General features: G+C 42.3%; 1 protein-coding gene across 50 annotated transcripts in view; it reads right to left on the reverse strand.

Annotated features, from left to right (window-relative positions):
- Dennd1a (DENN domain containing 1A) overlaps nt 1-21,373 on the reverse strand; it is a 488,046-nt gene that overhangs the window by 170,419 nt on the left and 296,254 nt on the right. For 41 of the 50 annotated variants that reach the window (XR_015683115.1, XR_015683114.1, NM_001434229.1 and 38 more), the window contains one exon: nt 7,552-7,597. The exons of the other annotated variants lie outside the window; for them this stretch is intronic. Coding sequence is in view for 39 of the 41 variants with exons in the window: in NM_001434229.1 (NP_001421158.1) it covers nt 7,552-7,597 (46 nt within the window). In the remaining 2 variants the exon portion in view is untranslated. The remainder of the gene's footprint in view (nt 1-7,551; nt 7,598-21,373) is intronic. 50 annotated transcript variants of the gene reach the window in all.

Here is a 21,373-nt window from a genome sequence, read left to right on the forward strand (position 1 = left end):
ATCAATTTTAACATTGTTGAATGGCCTTGCTTATAATGGCAGGCTAAGAGAAGAAGGGGGAAAAAAAAACCTGGAAAACAAAAGCATTATCCACTGTGTTGCATGATTGCTCTGTTTCTCTACACTGTGACTGACACTCAACCACTGAGAATTAAATTGAGAATGGCAGAACTTTAGGAGACCCTTACCTTTGTCAGAAGTACTTGCTCCCTTTGATTACACAAAGTACCACGGGGTCTTTAAGCTGTTTTCTATGAACTGATCTCAACATAGGCTAAGTGGTATATTAAAGGCAGATGCCACTGTGAAGAGGAGATAGCTTCCAGGGGGAAACCCACCCACTGAACCAGACCTCTTTAGATACCCTGGTGAACAAAACCTGTGCGCTTGTGTTCTTAATTCCTTATTCGATGATGGTGCCGATGACATTTTAAAGAAATTTGGGCACCACCATCCAATTACTTCTTTCTTTACAAAATCAACCAATCTCTAGGGTTTCAGTCATCTAACCTTTTGCCTCTTACATTTATACTATCCAACTATGAACACTTGATTGAATACTTAGAACAAGCACTTCACACTCATTAAACTAGTTAATTCTCACAAAGCTTTGAGATGCTATTGCATTTCTACAGATGAGACAAGGAGCCCTGGAGAGACAAGGAAGTAGGTGCCATCATCTGGAAATAGATCTTGTCTGAGGAGGTTGCTATACTGCCACAATGAGTCCTGTGATTTCCTCTCCCAGGACACCTAGAGTGAGGCACTAAGAGGAAAAAGGGCGACTTAAGTGTGGGGCAGGGCCAGGCCTACCCCACAGAGTCTTAAGAGACATGGCACAGAGAAGCAGCTGTGGGTGGACAGACCCATATTTTACAGGGAATCATTTTATTTAAAGTCTTTGTTCCTTCTTTTGCAAGGTGTATTTTGTAGAAGGGCTGAACCATGTTCCTAAGGGAAAGGAGATACAGTCCCTACTATGTCACCCATCCCCCATTGTGTAATAACTCACCCCTCCCCCAGCATGTAATAACTTACACCCCAGTGTATGATAACTCAAAGATTTGGAACATTCTAGCTGCTGCCAACCCCCTCTTTCTCCTGATCAAGTTCTCTTCATGAACCTGTTACCATATTCATCAAAGGAGATTGTTTTGTTATGCAAACTTTGCTTTCTTATCGCACCAACAACCAACCCCCACTGGTATTTTTCTATGACTGTAAGGACACACACAAGCCACCATTTGTACTTGAACAAGTTTATGGCTCAGAGTTTTATAAACTACACTGTACCTCTGTTTACATGTGGAATCTTGGGAAGCAGCAGAATGCTTCAATGGTTAACAAGAGACACTCAGCTTTACTCAGTACTGAATGATTTAAAAATAATAAATAAATAAATAAATAAATAAATAAATAAATACATACATACATACATACATAAATAAAAAACACCAAAGGATTAAAGATTTGCTATACCATGAAAAACATGAAAGAAAAAACTAGCTAAAATACTGCCAACTTAAACAATAGACACCCAGGCTCTTTGTAAAGCAAAATAACCCAAAATGTCTATAAGAGAATCCTACAATTTTACGTCAAAGCCCAAGAGTGAACCAAGACCTTCACTGCAGACACAGACAATGTGGCCTCTGTATCCCACAGATCAAGACAAGCTTGGATCTGACAGTCTGATTCTCTCCTCAGAAAGATGCTTGGTGAGTTTGTAGAACCAGGCTCCTAGGGGCCACTAGCCAAGCCTTCCAAGGGAAAGAGGTACGATTACTGTGTCCCAGCTGCATGCTCTGAGTAGCATCATATGCTTCTTGTAATAGCTAGTAAGGAAAGCTAGGGCTAGGTGTACACAGCTTGGTCCTGGATCTCGTGCTCCCCATTCCCATGCCCTAGAGCTATCACTGAGGACATCATCTAAATTTGTAACTTCAAACTAGGGTGGAGCATGAATATTTGATGCATAAAAACACTTGAACACACAGAGCAAGTGAAGTACAGTGGCCCATGCCTTTGATTTCAGAATGTGAGAGGCTGAGGCAGGAGGATTGCTTCCAGCAAAGTAAAATAAAAGCCAATAACAGCCAGAGAGGAAAGAACAACATTGAGCAACAGTGGTGCTTAAATCCTTCAAGCAAACTATCATTCCAAACACCTCGGCTGTGGCCTGGTAGCAAGAAACCATTCAGAAGCACGGGTTAGGGACGCTAACACATCTGAATTTTATACATGGGGTTTTGGTGTGTAATTTCCTTAAGAATTACCTTGATCTTTACAAATATCAATTTACTTTATTAACAGTGTGAAGCAGTTTCCAAGCATTTTATATGGCAGGACTGGTTCTAATGACTTACAAGGAGAAGGCCTGACCATGTCCCTCCCCTATTTACACCCTTCAATGGCTCTCTGTTGCCCTATAAAGTTCAGACTCTTTAATGCAGCTTACAAGGCTGAGAATGGCTGGCCGCCCCCTATCCCCTTTATGCTCCTGTTGCCGCGGAACTCTTCATGGTCCTGTGAAGCCCTGGTCCCACTCCAGGCTCTGATGATATGCTTGGCTCCCTGTGTTCTGGGCTTTCCTGAGCCTGGTCTACTTACTGTTGGGCTTCAGCTCCCATGTTTCTTATCTGACAAATGTGGCCTTCAGCCCTCTAGGCTAGGGTCAGTGACTCCTACCACAGCTGGTACCCACACAAATTCACTGTTTACTTCTACCTGTCTGCCTCTGTTCCAGAAAAAAACCCAAGAAGGTAGAGACTAGGCACAGCTGCTATTATATACAGACCTGGGATATAAAAGCGCCTCAGCACCTTACCATGGGAAGGACCATGCTCATCATCTACAGAACTCTGCTATCCTAGATAAAGAAAGCAAGATCCAGAGGAACGAAACATCACAATTTCCACAATTGCCCCTGAGAGCTCTGACACAGAGCCATAATAGAGTGCCAGAACTTCTCAAGAAAAGAAAGACAAAAACAAACACAAGAGAAAAATGCAAGGATGTGGTCAGGCAGGGGTCTGAAAGGACACTGATTGAATCTTGTGAAATGTTATTCTCAATCCTGGGACAATGCAAACCAGGGGACACTGGGCAGTTGCAACCCAATTTTGCTATGACTGTTCACATATTATGATTTTATAGCCACCAACTTAGCAATATAAATGACTTTAAGGCCACTGAAGGAGACAAGGCAGCCATGGATGCTGACTCCATGGAGTTCTTCACGTGCTGGGCTCCATACTGCTTCATCAGGTCTTCCCAATGATTCCATACAGGGAACTCTGCCCCTATCCTCAATGTGCAGGTGAGAAAAAACAAGAGGCTCCTCACTTGATATCCTTGCCTAAGATCACCTGAGCAGGAAGTAGGAAAGTCAGACTCCAGGACCTACATCCCAAGCACTCTGCTTCTGCAGGTCTCAATTATGAGCTAGTCTTAGCCTTTATTGTGAAACAGGACTCTATAACCACCTTTCCCTCCACCTTCCTGACCATCCTACCATAAAACACCTTCTAGCTGCACCCCTCCTCATCTCACTCTAAGGTTTGCACAGAGCACTATTTTGAAGCCTGCAAGGAAGCTCTTCATTTACAAATAGGAAAAGCACCATCTACAAGACATGACCTGGCACCTGCTACCAGATATGGCACAGAAGGGGGATTGAATAAATGTGTCTTGAACTAAATTGAGATCAGTTGAATGAAAGGAAATAGTCAGTGTGTAATCTGGCCATGTTTTGGGATTTCCTAGCTGCCAACTAACATGATCATTCTCTCCAAGAAGCAGTTAGGCCCATGCCAATACCCTTGGCTATTCTGCTCATGTGCCACTAGCCTCCAATTGCTTAAGTGAGAGGAAGAATATCAAGAGGCAGAAGGAGGGAGGGAAAAGAAGAACAGCTATAAACTTGTCACTTAGGAAGAAAAGTGGACTCTTTATAGTGACAAGGTTACCATTTAGCAAACAGCAATGGCATCTTGCTCAAACTTGAAGACTAGAAGTAGGTCTTTCCTCAAAATAACCTTCCTTCCAATGAGAATACTAGGTTATAATTTATGTTTCTTTTTGTGCACAAATTTGAGTGTCATAAAAATGGTTAAAAAGTCTTCCTATGGTAGCTTTTTCTAAACTTTTATGAACATCTGCCACATTCATTTGAAGTTTAAAAAATCCTGGCACATATGCAAAGGCATAATAAGGTGCCTATAGCTTTCAAGAAAAAATAACAAGCCAGTCAAAAATAAGCCTTTTGCTGAATTGCCAGTAAGAAAACTAGTGTAGTGAAGAGCCGGGCCTCCCCATTCCCTTCCTTACAGAGCTGCTTGGATGCCAGGCCACACCCCTTCCTTGGCATTGGAGACCTTCAAGAAAATCTCCGGACATGCTGAAGCACTGAAGGCCATGTAAGAGCTATGTAAGTCCAGCAAGCACACAGACTTACATAGGACCTGAGCCTGAGCTAAAGTCCAGAAGACGCAGAGAAAGAAGTGTGGTGGGGATAAGGGACAACACTTGTAGGAAACATTTTTTGTTGGGGTTTAGAAAGCTACCCTGAGGCTGGAACAACTTCCATTTTTGTTTTTCTTTTGGTTCAGCACAGCAGGGCCACCGCTTCCTAAATCTTCTCACCTAAAGCCCTTAAAGACTGGCCAGAACAGACTGGTACCTGTTCACCTAAGTGTTCAAATCTTAGCATACCATGCATTGTATGATTCACTATACAAAAAGGCTTGCTCTGTATTAAAGTCAAATAAAGTTAAAAAAAACTTTTAAATCTCTCTTTTGAATGTGTGCATACATGTGCACAGAGGTATGAGGGCCTATGCCTATGTGTGGAACCCTGAGGAAGATGTCAGGTACCTGCTCTATCATTCTTAACACAAAGATAGGCTGGAAACCAGCAAGCCACCATGTGCCCAATAGCGCCGGGTTTATAGGTGCCAGTGGCCTGGCTTTCTATGAGCAATGTTGGCACCGGTGACCTGCAAGCACTGATGCCTGCTGGAAGGCTTTAAATTATGCTCAGTTACAGCTCCTCAAGAACTAACTGCACACTTCTCAGAAGGCTGTGGCTTCAGACAATACCACCCACTTGGCACCCTGCTGAAGAAGCTAAGACTACCATAGATGATGATGATGTCTTTGCTCCCATAGGGTTCACATCCCAGAGGACACACTGTGGGACTTGGAAATAAACAGCTATTGTTTAGAGTAAGAGAAGGAGATTCCACAAGTAAAAGATGAACATGATAGCATACTTTCGGGAATTGCCAAAGAAGGGCAGGACTTCTATGAGGATTATTTAGTACAAGCACTGGCTCATACACATTCTTACAGTAAGGGCAGAAGGCTTGACAGCAGTGGAGAAGCCATGGGGATGAGCATGGAAGGTGTGCCACAGTGATCACACCTGGGAATGCACAAGACAACCACCACCACAAGGGGACTAAGAACTAAACCTTATCCTCATTTTTGTACCTCCAGGACTGAGCATAATTCTTGGAACACACAAGGCCTACATTTTGCTATCAAATCAGTGAATAGGGCTTTGTAAGAATCCAAGAAAGCTAAGGAAAAGAGCCAAGGAAGGCAGAGGGAAAGGAACAAGATTGGAGATGCTTTATATAGAGACTTGTGAGTATTTGTTGAGAATGCTTGTACCTCGACTTTGGGGAATCTGCAGGCAATACCTTTCAAGGAACTAGGAACATCAGAAGGGAGTTGAGAGCACAGAATGTGTGTCTGCAAATAATAAATGGTTGGGGAAAGACTGAGACAGCTCGAGTTCAGTGGGTACCTGAAATCCAGAGAGAGGCAGAGCTGTCATCAGAGCAGTGGCACTGACTTTGACTCAGTGCTGAAGAAAGAACCTTGAACAAGATGGCTGGAGGGCACATAGAGAAGAAAAGCAAGCTAAGACCAGATACTTTAGAGAATGCTGAAAGTACGGGGACAGAAGAAGGGTCTGGAAAAGTCTATGAAAGAGCAGACTTGAAGGCAGGAAGAGGAGAAGGGAGACTGCAGACACTGATAGACCCAATAGTCTTTAGTGCTTTAAACTGTAAAGCAGTTGGCATGAAAGGTCCATCAGAAAGGATTTACTTTTAATTTTTTGTATGGGAGCTTTGAATAGACCCTTTCACTTCAAAGGTAAAACACACAAGCAATCTCTTCAGTCTGATTTAAATACATCATCCAAGATAGTCCATAAACTGTGTACTGTATGTGCTTAGGGCTGGGTGATGACAGGGAGGGACTGTTAACAGAATGTAGGAGCCACATGGCCGTCCTGTCAAATTAGAAATTTGAGCAGATTTCTGTGGTCTATTTTGATCAAGATTCTCAATGTCAAACAAACAGGTTTTTCGATAACCAACTCGTTTCATTTTTGTAAGCACAATAGCAGAGCGTGCAACAGTTAGTGGCGAAGCAGGTGGTCCTCATTGTCAACGAGAAATGAAAGGAACAGAAGAAAAGTAGCATTTCCTTTAAGACATGCTAAGCACCACGGCAGGCGAGGCTGGGGACTTCCTCCTAGAACCTACGCTGTGCCACACAGGCAAGCTAAGTAGCCCCACCCTGCTCTGGGTAGTGCAATGCCTGTCCTTTCCCCAGGAAGGGAAAAAATAAAAACAAAAAACCCAACGAACCTGGAGGTCTAGTCTACAAATCAAGGCATGAACAAAAGCACAGAAAGGCCACTGAAAGCAGTGTGCATGATTGGTACAGCCATGCGGAAAGCGATCTGGCAGCAGATACAGAGCTTTGACCAAGCAGTTCTGCTTTAGGGATTCTGCACTAGGGATATAATGCAGAAAAAAAAATGAAGATAAAGCCTTATGCATAAAGATATTTGTTGAAGTGCTATTTATAATAGTGAAAAAAAATCATCTGGCAACCTAAGTGCTCAATGGCAGAAAAATGGTTAAGTTGTAGGAATGACAGAACAAATGTTGTTACTGAGGGTGGAGAAAAAAGGCAGGGATTCTCATATAATAATGCTGATAGGTAAAGACAACATTATATGAGCTAAATATCTACAGGATGAAGACTAGAGGGAAGAATAGTAAAATGCTAACAGTAGTTCATTCTGGAATAATGGCAATGTGGTTAATTTTAATTTTCTTCTTCATAACTTCTATAAATCATTTGTATCACATTTCCTACCATGAAAATTTAACACTGTTACAGTGACTTAGAATAAATGCAATCATGAAAAACAAACAAATCCTTTCCAAACAAACCTTATCCAAGTCCAAATAGTATCTTTCTTCTACCTCCCTACCCTCTCTTATTCACCCAGGGAAAAATCCGCCATCTTTAACCAAAGCAGGGAAGTGCAGAATGCAGGAGACAGTTGGAAGGTCTAGGTTGATGGATGGGGTTTGTGCACTGAGAAGGACAGGGGGACGCACATGAGCAGTTGGTTCAGCTGCTCCTGTGTGCAGAGCTACACATCCTGAGATCCCAGTTTTCTGCTACACAAAGCAAACTAAAGCCCACATCAGGGATCAGGGAGGAAAAAAGCCCACTTACCTCCATTAAACTTAAATGGATTCCTATGAGGTAGGGCATGGGAGCACTGTGAAGAGAAACAGAGACACACAGCTGCTTTAATGTCTGTTGCTTCCGACAGAAAATTACAGATGGTTCACTATTTAGAGAAAAGCTGTTTTAATAAACGTATGCACAGTTACATTTCCTTTCACAACAAAAATCTTAATGTGACATTTTGTTTCCAAGCCTAGAAACATCAAAGAATTTAAAAATGCAGGCAGCACTGGGAATGGTATGGGTAGCAGGAAGAGCATCAACCTTTGTGTCAGCTATCAACCCCAAACAGCAGCTAGGCAGCTTTCTGGCCTCAGTCACCTTATCTTTAAAATGGGATTCTTGGCTCAACCCCAACTACTGTTACTAGACAGAGATAAAGACTCATGGTACAGAGGACCTGATACTAATGGGAGCTATGGTGTCAACAATTATAATGGAAAAATGTGAAAGTTGCATAGGGAGCACAATGAAGACGCATACAACTTAATATTTGGAAAGCATCCAGCAAACTTTTGTATGCCATGGCACACATACAGCTGAATGCCATGGCACACATGTAGTTGGGTGACTGGACAACAGAGACCTGTACTGTCTGCTTCCTTTGCAGAGCAGAGGGAAGTCCAGAGGTTCTAAAATCTACGCATTCTGTAGCTCTTCTCCCCTTTCCTCTCCTGCCTTTCCTCTCCCTCTCCCCCTCTCTCTACGTATGTGTGTGTACATATTTATTTTTTAGGTTTCTTTTCCTTTCTTTTACACATTTATTCTTCTCTCATATTATATCCTGACTGAAGCTTCCTTTCCCTCCACTCCTCCCAGTTCCCTACCACCTCCCCTCTCCCCCAGATCAAGTCTTGTTTCTCTTCCAGGAAAAAAGAAAGAAAGAAAGGGAGAAAAGGAGGAGGGAAGGAAGGAAGGAAGGAAGGAAGGAAGGAAGGAAAGAAGGAAGGAAGGAAGGAAAGAAGGAAGGACGGAAGGGAGTACAGGGAGGCAGGCAGACAGACAGACAGATCAGGCTTCCCAGGTAAATCCACTAAACATGGCCTAACAAGATAGAATTGCAATAAGACAGAGCACAAAGCCTCATATCACAACTGTAGGAGCAAAAGGGTCCAAAAAGCAGATAAAAGAGTCAGAAATACACCCCAACTCTCACTGTTGGGAGTCCCACAAGAATACCAAGCTACACAACCCTAAGGAACATGTAGAGGACCTAGCTCAGACCCATACAGGATCCCTGCTTGTCTATGAACTCTGGTTAGTTGATTCAGTGTCTTGTGTTCTCATGGTACCCTCGACCACTCTGGCTCTAACAATCCTTCCTCCCCATATTCTGCAGGGTTCCCCTGGCTCTGCCTAATGCTTGGTCTTTAAAGATGTCTCTGCGTCTACTCCCATTGGTTCCTGGATGATGTTCCTCTGATGACAATTAGGCTAGGCACCAATCTCTGAGAATATCATTAGGAATCATTTCATTGACTTTTCTTGGTTGGGTCTCTGGGCTGTCCTGCCTCTGGTTCCTGGCCCTCCAGGCAGTGTCTGGCACGGGCTCTCTTCCCTGGAGTGGGCCACAAGTTGTACTAGTCATGGGTTGGCCAATCCTACAAGTTCTGTACCACCATTGTTCCAGCACAACTTGTAGACAGGACAGACTATGGGTTAAAGGCTTTGTGGCTGGGTTGGCGTCTCAGTTTTACTGCTAGGAGGTCTGCCTGGTTATAGAAGATGGCCAGTTCTGGCTCAGTATCCCCAGTTACTAGGAGACATCACCAAGGTCACTCTCACAGATTCCAGGGAGTTACCACTGCACTCATATACTCATCTATGGTATTTCCCTCTGGTGATAAATGTGATAGTGGTTATATGAAGTCACCTTTTCCTATCCACATAATAATCCCCATTCTACAGAGGAGAAAAAGACTAAAAGAAGCTAAATTACTTATCTAATGCCACAAAGTCAAGCAAGCAGTAAGTCCAGCCTGGTTCTGACTTGGTTCCCAGGTTGCCGATTACACCTTGTCTTCTTTGGGAGTGGAAGAGGATGGGCAGGAAGCAGGGAGGACAGAAACGACTGGCAACTTTCCTACAATACCAGCAGGGTTAGTTTTTAATGAATTTAGAGTCAAGACAATTGGCTTGGACTAGGCTGTCCAGGTACTTTCCCTCAGGGGTAGCTGTGGAAGTCACAGTGGAAGGACAGGGATTCCTGGCTGGATGCAGACCTGGGAAAACAATGAGGCAGGAGATGACTGCAAACCAGGAGCTCATGCTGCATCTGGAGATCAGTGGGGAGGCAACTAAGGTTCTTAGACATTATATTTAAGCTTAAAAACTGCTCAAACACTTAAAAAAAGAAGAAACATTGAAATTCCCTCATTACAACTCAACAAATAGAATTCTTCAAGCATTCTTCAAAACACAAAATGTCCTCGTTACTACAGATCTCAGCAATCAGGCATCTTAAGAGCCTGGAAGACTGACTTGAATATTAGCCGCTCAGTCTGAGAACTATTCTTCTAGACGTTGTATTTGATAATAGCCAAAGAAAGAATTCTACAAACAAACTACAGTGGAAAGAAACAGAGCTGCCTTTTCTTCTAGCATCTTCTTCCATCCTTCCCCTCCCCCCTTCCAGGTACCTGCGGGGCACATGCAGCTTCTCTTTGCTTCAAGAGGCAAAGAAATGCCCTGTGATATTTTTTGCCTGAAACTGTAAACCATTAGCTTAGCTGCCAGCCACACTGATTCTCCAACTTCCCAGTGTGCCTGGCTTTGCTGCCTGAGCTTTCTCCAGTGTACACCAAAATGAATGTGTTTCTAATTAAGTAGCTTCAGGAACACGACAGCTTCAATGTCAAAAATACAAAGTCTGAACCCCGGCAGGAAGTCTTAAGACTGCAAATGTCTCATCTAGTGGAGCCTTGCCTAATGTAATGAAAGGAAGCAGGAACAGCACAAAATTCCAGAAAAAAAAAAAAGACCACTCATTAATGTGTCCAGAATATGGCCTGACACAGGGAGAGAAGCACAATCTCACAATATTGAACTAAATCTTACTGACTTCCCGGATCTCACATGTAAGCACATAACTGACCAGTAACCATGTGTTTCAAATAGAATTTCAGAACTAAAATCCCAACAAGTGAGTTAACAAACAGAGAAAGTCAAACAACTGTGAGAAAAAGGTGAAAATAATCCCGACAGCCAAAGCCCTTGGTGTAATTTAACCACAGGCTGTTCTTTAAAGAGGAAACATTCTCTAGAAACTGGAATATGTAGGTTTTAATGCCATGCTACTTTAGTCTGCATGCTAGCCTGGCAGAGTTGGGGGAGCCTTATGAAAATGACTTAGAGATGCCAGAAGGGACAGAGCAGGTCTCACTCTTGGGACACAGTTGGGAGAATAATTACAGCCTCTTCCAGAAAAGCAGTTTTGCAGCCAAGCATTGTTAGGCCTGCACGATCTGTATTTAGACAACATTTAAAGCACGTGCATTCTGAATCTGATCAGTTCTGTGCTTTGCAGGAAAGCAAATCTGGACAAATACCTTCATCTATTTTTCTTCCATTGTTATCATTTGCTTCCAACACCTCAAATGCTTCCCAGAATCTACATTTTTTTTTTGCTCTGCAAATATGTAATTACAAATTCTAAGTGGGGGTGGGAGAGGAAAGAAAAGGGAAGCCGCCTCCTTAACATTTCAACATGGCAAGTACAGAAGTGGGTAATTCTAGGTATGTTCTGAACAAAATTTCTATTCTCTATACACCTCAATAATTATAGCTACTTATACATTTTCTTGGAGACCCTTTCCTTTGCCTTTTATTATATGAGGTAACCCATGATTAGATCATCTAATACATCTATTCTTACTTGGCTCATCTTTTTCTAATATTATCCTAAATTAATGGTTTTATATCTTTGAAATTAACTGCATGTATTTTTTTGTTTTCTCATTTTGCACACTGACATTTTTTTGTATTGCTCTACAACCACTGTGCTGGTTATTTAAAAAGCTGCATAATATTCCACTTAGCAGGGTGGACCATAATTTATTGAATCTAACTCCTGGAACTAGACACTAAGTTGTTTCTAACTTTTCATTAATATAACAAACAACTTCATACATGGAGTTCATGAATTCCCAGACAGAGATTACTAAACAAAGGATTGGATTGTTTGCCATTTACCTTTTGCTATATCCTAACCAGGTGTTTTCAAAAGGGCAGTGCCTCTCCAACAGAGTTCTTTCAGGATTAATGCAAAGACTGGAGACAATCCATAAGGTGGCCAGCACTGGTGGACTCTGAAGTCCAAAGGGGTTCTCTTCAGACTCATGGTGGCTGGCAGCCCCTGACTGACAAGCCCCTCTTCCTTCCTTCTGTCTGTCCTGTTGTTTATGATGGTCTCATTGTATAGCTCAGACTGGCCTCAAACTCATAGGAATTCTTCTGTCTCAGCCTCCCAAGTACTAGGATCATAGATGTAGGTTAACATGCCCATCTAAGATAAGGGTTTCCTGTTCATCGTAGGTCCTGACAGGCACCTGACAGGCCAGCAGTGAGAGAATATTCCATGAGCATCAAGAGATGCTAACTCCCATTTCCTTTGCACACATGCATTTGGACACACGCTCTTGGTACCTGTGCACTGCACACTGTTCCGCAGAGTTGCGTGTCACTTTCTCACAGAGGTCCTTTCTCTTTAATAAAATGGAGAAATTGGTGATTTGTTGCATTCTGACCACTTAGAATGGGACATTTAAATGCTCCTTTCTCGCCCCTAGGCATATATCAAAAGGAAACTATGGCAAAATAAATTTGGTGACCTACTCCTACAAATATCACACTGGGACCTACTTATCTGATTAATTTTCTTTATTCAAGTCATCAGTGTGTATGTTTCTCCAGGGTAACTGAGTAAACCAAACCAAAGTCTACCCACTTGGAGCATCTTCCTGGCTCATTTGCCATTCTTTTAGAAAACATGGATACAAATGCGTCTGCCTCGGTAAAGACAATTGCATTCAGCTTATATGCAACATTAACAGGTCTTTAGATTCCAAGTCAGCTCTCACTGCCATTTTGAAGACGGTTTAAACAGGAATTAACATAACACTTACAAAACCAACAACACTCATAATTAAAATGCTGATTATATTAGCAGTTATGACCAAGTTCGACTGTGTTACAACTGCTGTGTGGCTGACAGTGATTGTGGGATGCCATTGTTCATCTGTGAATAGCAGAGTACGGGATGTCTACACTGGCCCTTTGTTCTCTGGGAATAACTGCACTACCTGACTTCCTCAGTTGTATTCTGGGAGAGCGTAGCCTACTCCACTCTTTTTTTCTTTCTTTCCTTCGTTGCTGGTGTCAAGGCAATGACAATATAATGACCTTTACCTGACAGGTATCTTTATTTTGAATCCTAAGGAGGAAAGGAACTGATATTATTGAGTGACTATAATCCAGCCACTTTCATGTATTGCATACACAATTCTCAAGGCAACTCTGCAAGATAGTGCTATTATTCTTATTCTTGGTGAGGAAACACACTCTGAAATAAGGTGAAATAACTTGCCAAGGTCACACAGCTTGGAAGCTCAAGCCAGGATGCTCTCATGATGTCATGCAGCACCTTCTCTATACTGAGGCCCAAGGGGAAGACGTGGGTACTTGAGAGACTTCTCTAACCCTGTCCCTAGAATGGACTCTGGCCTGGGACAGACAGTACAGTTCATCTAGGTACATTCTTCCTCCTGAAGAGGCATTCATATAAACTGAAGACTTATTAATGGTCCTGCTATCCCATTCATTATCACTGTAATTCCACAATTTGTTTAATTCCTTTCCCCCAGATAACCAGAGCCCTCTTAATTATGTTCCCCTGAGGTGAGCTGCTACTAATTGGAAATGAGGCAGGTGAATAAAGGAACACTGGCTGCTCAAACGTATAACACACAGCTCCCCAGACAATGGGGAGGAAAGCGCACCCCAGATGAGAAAGTCTGCTTAGATATCAGGAAGGAATACATCCTGGGGCAGCCCAAGGATTTAGGAAGCCCACTGTCCCAGTCCAACATGCATAATGTAGTTAGCATCACCTTTCTTATGTGACACATCATCTTTCCTCCTAGAGGCAACACCACCTTTCTATTCGATGCCCTTTTCAGGCAAATGGGAACCCATGAAGCTGCCCTCAGTTTGCTAATTTTTTTAAAAAGATTTATTTATTTATTTATTTATTTATTTATTTATTTATTTATTTATTCATTTAATATATATGAGTACACTGTCACTGTCTTCAGACACACCAGAAGAGGGCATCAGATCTCATTACAGATGGTTGTGAGCCACCATGTGGTTGCTGGGATTTGAACTCAGGATCTCTGGAAGAGCAGTCAGTGCTCTTAACCACTGAGTCACCTCTCTTTAAAAGGCAAGGAAAGACCTGAAAGAAGCCTCACTTACTTGAGCTTTCTCATTCTTTGTTTGGAAAAGAAACAAAAGTATAAACACAGCTTGCCTTACAGCTTTAAATTCTGATCTAAGTGAAGAGGCCTGGCTTTGTTAGAGAGATTAAGGACAAAAGGAGAAAAGATCACAGCAAAGACTATAGCATATCCTGTTGAAGAACATAGATCACTATAGCTCTGGTCTTCTGAAAGTGACAGAGTGATGGCTACCATGGTGGCCAGAGTAGTACTAAAAACAAGGGCAGTGACCATTAGCTGAGTGTGTGTTGTGAGTTGTGTGAGGCTGAGGCCTGACCACCATTAGCTGAGTGTGTGTTGTGAGTTGTGTGAGGCTGAGGCCTGGTAGCATCTCTATGTCCCTCATGATAGCGAAGGACCAGGAAAGCTAGGCTTCAGGAAGTAGGGTCCATCTCAGGAAGCTGAGGCTATGCAGGTAATAGCTGCAGAACTGAGATTGGAAACCACATGACCTAGACTGGGGTAACTCAAGTTCATCATGTCCCAGGAGACAAATATTGGCATTACTAGGAATGAGAAGCAGGCAGAGGAAGGATGGCCTCCTAATGTCAGGAATGACATTAGCCTGAGGTGGTGCCACAGACCCCACTTCCCACCCTCCACCCCCATGTGTCTATGCACCTTTCTCCAAGGCCCTTCCATCACAGGAGTCCTCTAGTCCCAGATGGCCTCTGAGCTCTTAGGCCTATGTTTCTTCTCTCTTGCCTAAAGCCCCACAGGGGGCCACTGTTCAGATCACCCTAGTGCTCACACCTTCCCTGTAACAGGCTTGAGCTTGGCTTCCCACTGGAGACACATACTATGTGAGTCTGCATGTTTCTCTTGATGTCAGCAACAGGCAGACAGGACTTGGTTTCTTTGAGGTATACAGTGGTGCCATGGAGAATAGGGAGAACAAAGACAGCTGAAAAGCTCGGAACACATTGGACACTGTGGGGAATCCTTAAACCATCCAACGTACACTACTGTTTTATAGATTTACAAGGCATTCTCAGTAATGTATCCACAGTCACTCTATTAACAGTGATACCATCCCAACCCTATTTTCCATGACCTATTATACTAGTTAAGAATAACTCAACCCTTATGCTACATTTAGCAACAACAAAAGGTTACCTTACTACCTAGAATTGACTCTTGCCTTCATATGTTCACCTGTGGGTGCATATGTGTATATGTGTATGTGTATTTGTAGGCCTAAGAATGCTCCTGGGTATCTTTCTCAATTGCTCTGTACCTTATTCATTAGGCAGACTCTCTCAATGAAATCCAGAGCTTACCAACTGGGCTAATTTGACCAATCAGCCTGATCCAGAGATTCCCTAGTTTTTGCCTCTTTGGGGCTGGAATTACAGCTGCCCCGCCATGCTTGTCTGGTATTTATGTGGGATTTGGGGATCTGGACTCTAGTCTTCATGCTTGCATGGTGAGTATTTTACCTGCTAAACCATCTCCTGAACCCTGATGCTCTCTTTTGTCCTAAAAAGCTATCTAAAGCAATTTATATGAATATGTTCAATACAGTCTCCAAAGAAAGAAAAAAAAATGTTGCCCAGGGAACAACAGAAGCCACAGTGATGTTCATACTCTGAGCACTCTGGCTGCCAACCCAAAGCCATAAACAGGACCAGAAGGTGATGTTTAGAATCCACAAAGAACAATAAACTACAGTTAGTCCTCATGTCCACAGGTCCTACATGCAAAAATTTAACCAAATGTGGATCAAAAATGTTCTAAAAATAAAATTCTAAAAAGCAAAAATTGAATTCGCTGCAAGCCAAACACTGCTGAATCCAGGTGGGTAAGTGTGGTGTATTGCACAGCCTGCCATGGCCTCCCACCACTTCACAGACCCTGGTCTCCCTGTTGTAGCCTTTGCATTGGTTAGGTTCTTCTATGCTGTGTAGTTAGCTATGCCTCAAAACTGTATATTTTTTTCTTGCCACCATTTCTCAGCAATACAAAGTAGGAACTATTTACATGGCTACGTTAGGTACCATAAGTAATCTAGAGATGGCTTACAGTATATGCAGGGCTACATACACATATGCATAACAGTACACATAGGACTTGAATGCCTATGGGTTTTGATATACTCTACAACACAATAGAACTACTAGTCACTCAGAAAGCTTGATTCTTAAAAAGGTCCCTAAATAAGGAAAAAGGGAGAGTATTATTTTTTTTGTGCCTCTACTATGTGGCATTTTCATGGGCCCATCAGTCTCACTAATGAACATTAGCATGTGTTGTGCATGACATTGGCTGGGGAAAGGGTCATGAACAGAAATCCATCTAGTTCTGGTCTATTTGTATCCTAGAGCTGGCAGCATATTAAATAAGGACATCACTGTATATGCATCTCTTACAAGGAGATTTGAGTTAAGTTTAGTATTTGAGAAGAGATACAAAGGAAATTGCATTCCTTCTTTGCGGCAACTATGAAGGCTGGTCCTCATAAATTACAGGAAACTCTGTGGATCAGAGAGGTTAAGTGGCTTGACAAAAGCCACAGCTGGGGAGAGGCAGAGAATACAGCTTGAAGTGTAGAACTGGCATAAATGCCATGGCTTAAGAAAGATTCCTGAGGGTAAAGGTATTGATCTTCCTTCCTGGTTCTCAACATGGGACTCCCTGATTTGTGATCAACAGTAGGGGAAGGGGGCTCCAAGAGGAGCTCATCAACAATTCCAGGTTAGAAAAGGAGGTAGAAGGAAGCCTATCTTCTATGTGCAGGAGGAGGTAAAGGGCCTCTGAAACTTGACTATGGAGGCAGACTCAGTGTGAGTCAAGCTCAGAGCTGAAGATGGCTGAAAGACACTCATATTTCACTAGCAAATCAATGAAAATGGAGAGAGGGAGGCCAAAGTCCCTCTTCAGCTCCTGGGGTGGCCCACAGGGAGTGTGTGAAGATGCTTTTTAAGAGTACCATGTCAGTGGTCCTAACCAAATGAATGAATGAACGTTCATTACAAAGATGAAAATCTGTGAGGTCAACACCGAGGCCTGGAAAACTCTGCCCTTTGTGTTTTCTCTGTCTACCAGAAGGAAATGGATGTAGAAACCATCAGGAAAGCTCCATAGCTAAGGCCGCAGCAGCAGGAGAAGTTAGTCATGGAGAGGACAGTCAAGAGACAGGGCTCGCTGAGCCACAGAAAATTCAATGCCAGAGTTGGCTCCTAAAGAGAAGTCTCAGATGGTAGCCACGAGCAGTCCATGAATGCCTGGTAGAAATGCAGGAATGAACAAGGTATAAGTTAAATAAGAGAAAGGGGTCTATGGAGAAATAGAAATGAGTACTAAAAAACACAAATGCAACTAACTGGTAAGTGCCAGATTTTCTCTTTGAGTTTTTCTAGCTCTGAGACATCCCACATGCTAGGATCCTTAGCAGTCAGTGGCCTGTGCAACCTAGCTTCTCAGATGAATGTTTATGGGAGACTTTACAGTCACCGAGATTACTTGGAATCTACACCCATTTGCATGCTTCTGCTATTGTCCCCAGTGTTAATCACTGTGGGGACAGAGGTATGTATCCCTAAAGCTCTGTTAGAAAGTGCACTGATGCACTGCAAAAGCATCCCTTGTTCCCTTATTCTGTGGTCTGTGACTCCCATGTTCCTCTTGTTCCCAGTGACAGCCCAAATGACTTGCTGTAGAGACCGCAACATTGTGCCTCATCAGTTTCATGGAGAAGGAAGAATCATGCTACAGCATGTCATGAAAATTGGAAAAATTAGGCTGATCATGAGCAAGTAAGCATAAGTTAGAGCTAGCTTGTTCCACGACACTGGGTCAGCAGGTGGGCGTTAGGAATGGGTCTGGCAGGGCACGTTCAGAGGTTCAATACGGGAGCAGAGGAACACCGGGATGGTCAGGGGAATGCTCAAGGTATAGGTGGTTAAGTGAGCTCTACCATCAAACCATGAAAAGGTGCATTCCTGTGTTCTCTAACTCTCCTATGGCTTGAAGAGGAGTTTCCCCACCAGTTCATGTTGAGGTTTACATCCTCAATGTGGCAGTGTTTATGGGTGGGGCCCACTGGTGATGAGAAAAGAGCTCTCATAAATAAATTAATTCCAGGTCTCATAAAATTAGACTGGTGACGTTGACAACAAGTAGCCTGTTAGTAGACCAGGTTTCTTCTTCTCTTTTTACTATGTGACTACTTTGCTGGACACATGCTGTTACCTCCCTGCTTTCTAATTTTGTACCACAGACCTTTAACAAAAGTGAAGCAGATGCTAATGCAAAAGACTTCCAGAACTGTGAGCCAAAACAAACAAACAAACAAACAAACAAACAAACAAACAAACAAACGGAAAACCCTATTCTCTTTATAAATTACCCTGTGTTGGCTGTTTTGGTATAGCAAGAAGAAAGGACCAAAAAAGCCATCCTGAGACTCTAGCAACATCAGGAAGCAATGCTTTTGAGGATGATGGTGGCTGATGATGGCTGACTTGGTACAGCCCAGATACCTGGGTGTGCTGGCAGTTCTGCAAGAGCCATGCTGAAGGTCTGCTGCAGACTGTTCATCTCTGTACAGCACTGTTCTTTGCTGCGTATCCTTTCCAAAGGTTAAAATATTATGGCAAGAATATACTGCCTTTCTAGTAGCAATAAAAAATTAACACTGATTGCATTTGGAATTAGTGGTTTCAGATATATTACACACATTAGAACTACATAGCTATTCAATCTGTATGGTCTAGTGAGATAGTTGAAACATACTGTAAATCATTCAATTATATACTTTCTTTTTCTGTAATTTATTACTATGGAAAAGTTTCCTTTTTAAACACTTTTATTTATATATTATTTGAGTGTGCCTGTGTACACAGGAGTCTATGGGGGCCAGAAGAGGGAGTCAGATGGCCCTAGAAATGGATTTGAGGTAGTTGTGAGCAAATATGTAGACGCTGGGAACCAAACCTGGGTTCTCAGAAAGAAAACTGACTGCATATTTTCAAATGGGTAAATTTTGTGATATGTAAGTTGTATTTTGGCAGAGAAAAAACCTGAATGAATTATTGAAAAGTCAGTTTTCTTACAGAATCCACAGGGTGCTAGTTATTGAGATCCAAAGAATCTATAGCAAAGACAAAAGCCCTGTCTCCTCCATTTTCCAACTGAAGGCAGTTTACTCAGGAAGTACAAAAGCATCCCCTGAGAGCTTCAGGCACGTTGTATTTCGGTGTCAATGAAGGAAGTGGAGGTGTTTCTTAGTGGAGGGCTCCGCAACCATTAGCACTTAAGTTCTTTTTGCCCCCTTGGTATCAGATTCTTTGAGTAGAGCAGAGAGACATATTTAACTGTATTCTAAGCAATGACTTTGGAGGTGAAGAAAATGGGGTTCAGAGAAGCTACACCCTCAGGTAAGCACATATTCAGGTATCAGAACGATTTAGACCCAGGACTTTGATTTGTAGCCTTGACTTCTTTCCCACTCAGGTTCTCTATTCAAACCTTGGGGTCAAGTTCAGTCAAATCATTGTTGAGAATCTACTTAGAAATCTATAATTTTCCTTTGTTCAACTAATACACATGTGTGTGTGTGTGTGTGTGTGTGTGTGTGTGTGTGTGTGTGTGTGTGTGTGTGTGTGTGTGTCTGTTTGTTTGAGGGAGTTGGGGAGAGGACATCTCCAACAAAATCCAGTTTAAATTCATAGCTTGATGCTGTATGCTGTATAGCTAAAATTCCCTTCCGTGTGTTCAGTTCTTGGCTGTATAAGTTGTATTAAAAACTTTTTAGCATGTACACAAAAGCTATGTGTTTCCTTCTTGCATTAAGTACCCATAAATACTTACTGTGTACTTGGCACTGGTCATAGGATGATAAGAGCTCATAAATAGTTTTAGATTTAAGAAAACACTACTTCACAAAAGGAATTGGACATCCCAACAAGAGAGGGAGAACGGAGATTAGTGAATGGTTTTCTTAAGGGGAGAAGTAGCAAGGAACTTAGAGGAACAGTCTAGTGCTCAAAGGAGGCCTCTCTCTCTCTCTCTCTCTCTCTCTCTCTCTCTTTCCTCTCTCTCTCTCTTTCCTCTCTTTCTCTCTCTCTCTCTCTCTCTCTCTCTCTCTCTCTCTCTCTCTCTCTCTACTATATTTCAACAACACAGGCAGGATCTATTGTTTAGGGAGGAGAACCATTGTGTTAGTAGTAATGCATATTTTCCCTTAGCAAATTTACAAAGTCTAACAGGCTTGGTTTCCTCAGAGGTAGTAAACAAGGAAGCTTTGGTCAAAGCCAGGCCACCACCAGGCCATCCTTTCATTCTATTTTTGTCTCTGGTAACAAGACTATGAACTATTCCATTTGGTTGAACACTGATTTATTCCTCTGTAATATTTCATGACCTTGAGTGAGGATGACTAGAAGAGATCCAGTTATGATTTGCTGAATGTTACTTTAATATATCTAGGCTGATGGCCTGTCACCCACTTGGGCTGTGCATCCTTCAGTAAAATGTACTGAACATTTTTTTTGTTTGTTTTTTTGTTTTTTGGTAAATTTTCTAGGTCACAGGTGGGGTTGATTCAGAACCCCACATGCAGCTCAAGTAGGAAGCCTAGCACAAATCAGCATCTCTCAGAGAATTTGTACACCTCTGCCCTGGGGCAAAGAATGGCTTCTACAATACCAAGAAATTGTCTGACCCACACACACTCATTTGACATTTCAGTTCAATCATAAACTTAGAAAGCATTAGCAACTTAGCTCTTGACCTAGCTGTCCTTTGGGGTGGGAAGATGAACTTGTCTTTCTCTGCCTTGAAAATATTTTATCATTAAAATATGTAAACAAACATCTAGATTATACCAAGTACAAAAATTCAGCTTAGGGATGGTTTGTGGCCCTTATTTTGGGCTTTTTCTGTAGGGGAAAGAAAGGAAAAGTTAAGCCCACAGGCAATCTCACACGGCTTTTGTTTTTTACTTTCTACCCAATCAGCATGGAACTTACTACTGATTAAGTACTCCAAAAAAATAGTTGAGTGAACATAAATAATTACATAATGACAATACAATGTAAATGTCAACAAGGCTAGATGAACTTCTTCATAAACCTTGGTGATAACTGCAAGTTGTTCTCTGACACTCAGACACTAGTGAGAAAAGAATTGGCATGGGGAGACCTTAGATTTCAAATGAAGTCCATATTATCCCTTCCATGAGTGAGAGTAGTGCAGTCTAACCTCTCTGAGTCTCAATTTCCTCCCACATACAAAGGGTCTAATAACTTATAGCTCAATTCTGAAAACTTATGATGATGTTCAGAAAGGGCTCACCATACCACATTCTC

Source organism: Rattus norvegicus, chromosome 3 (assembly GCF_021556685.1).
Source record: "Rattus norvegicus strain SHRSP/BbbUtx chromosome 3, alternate assembly SHRSP_T2T, whole genome shotgun sequence".
Lineage (NCBI taxonomy): Eukaryota > Metazoa > Chordata > Mammalia > Rodentia > Muridae > Rattus > Rattus norvegicus.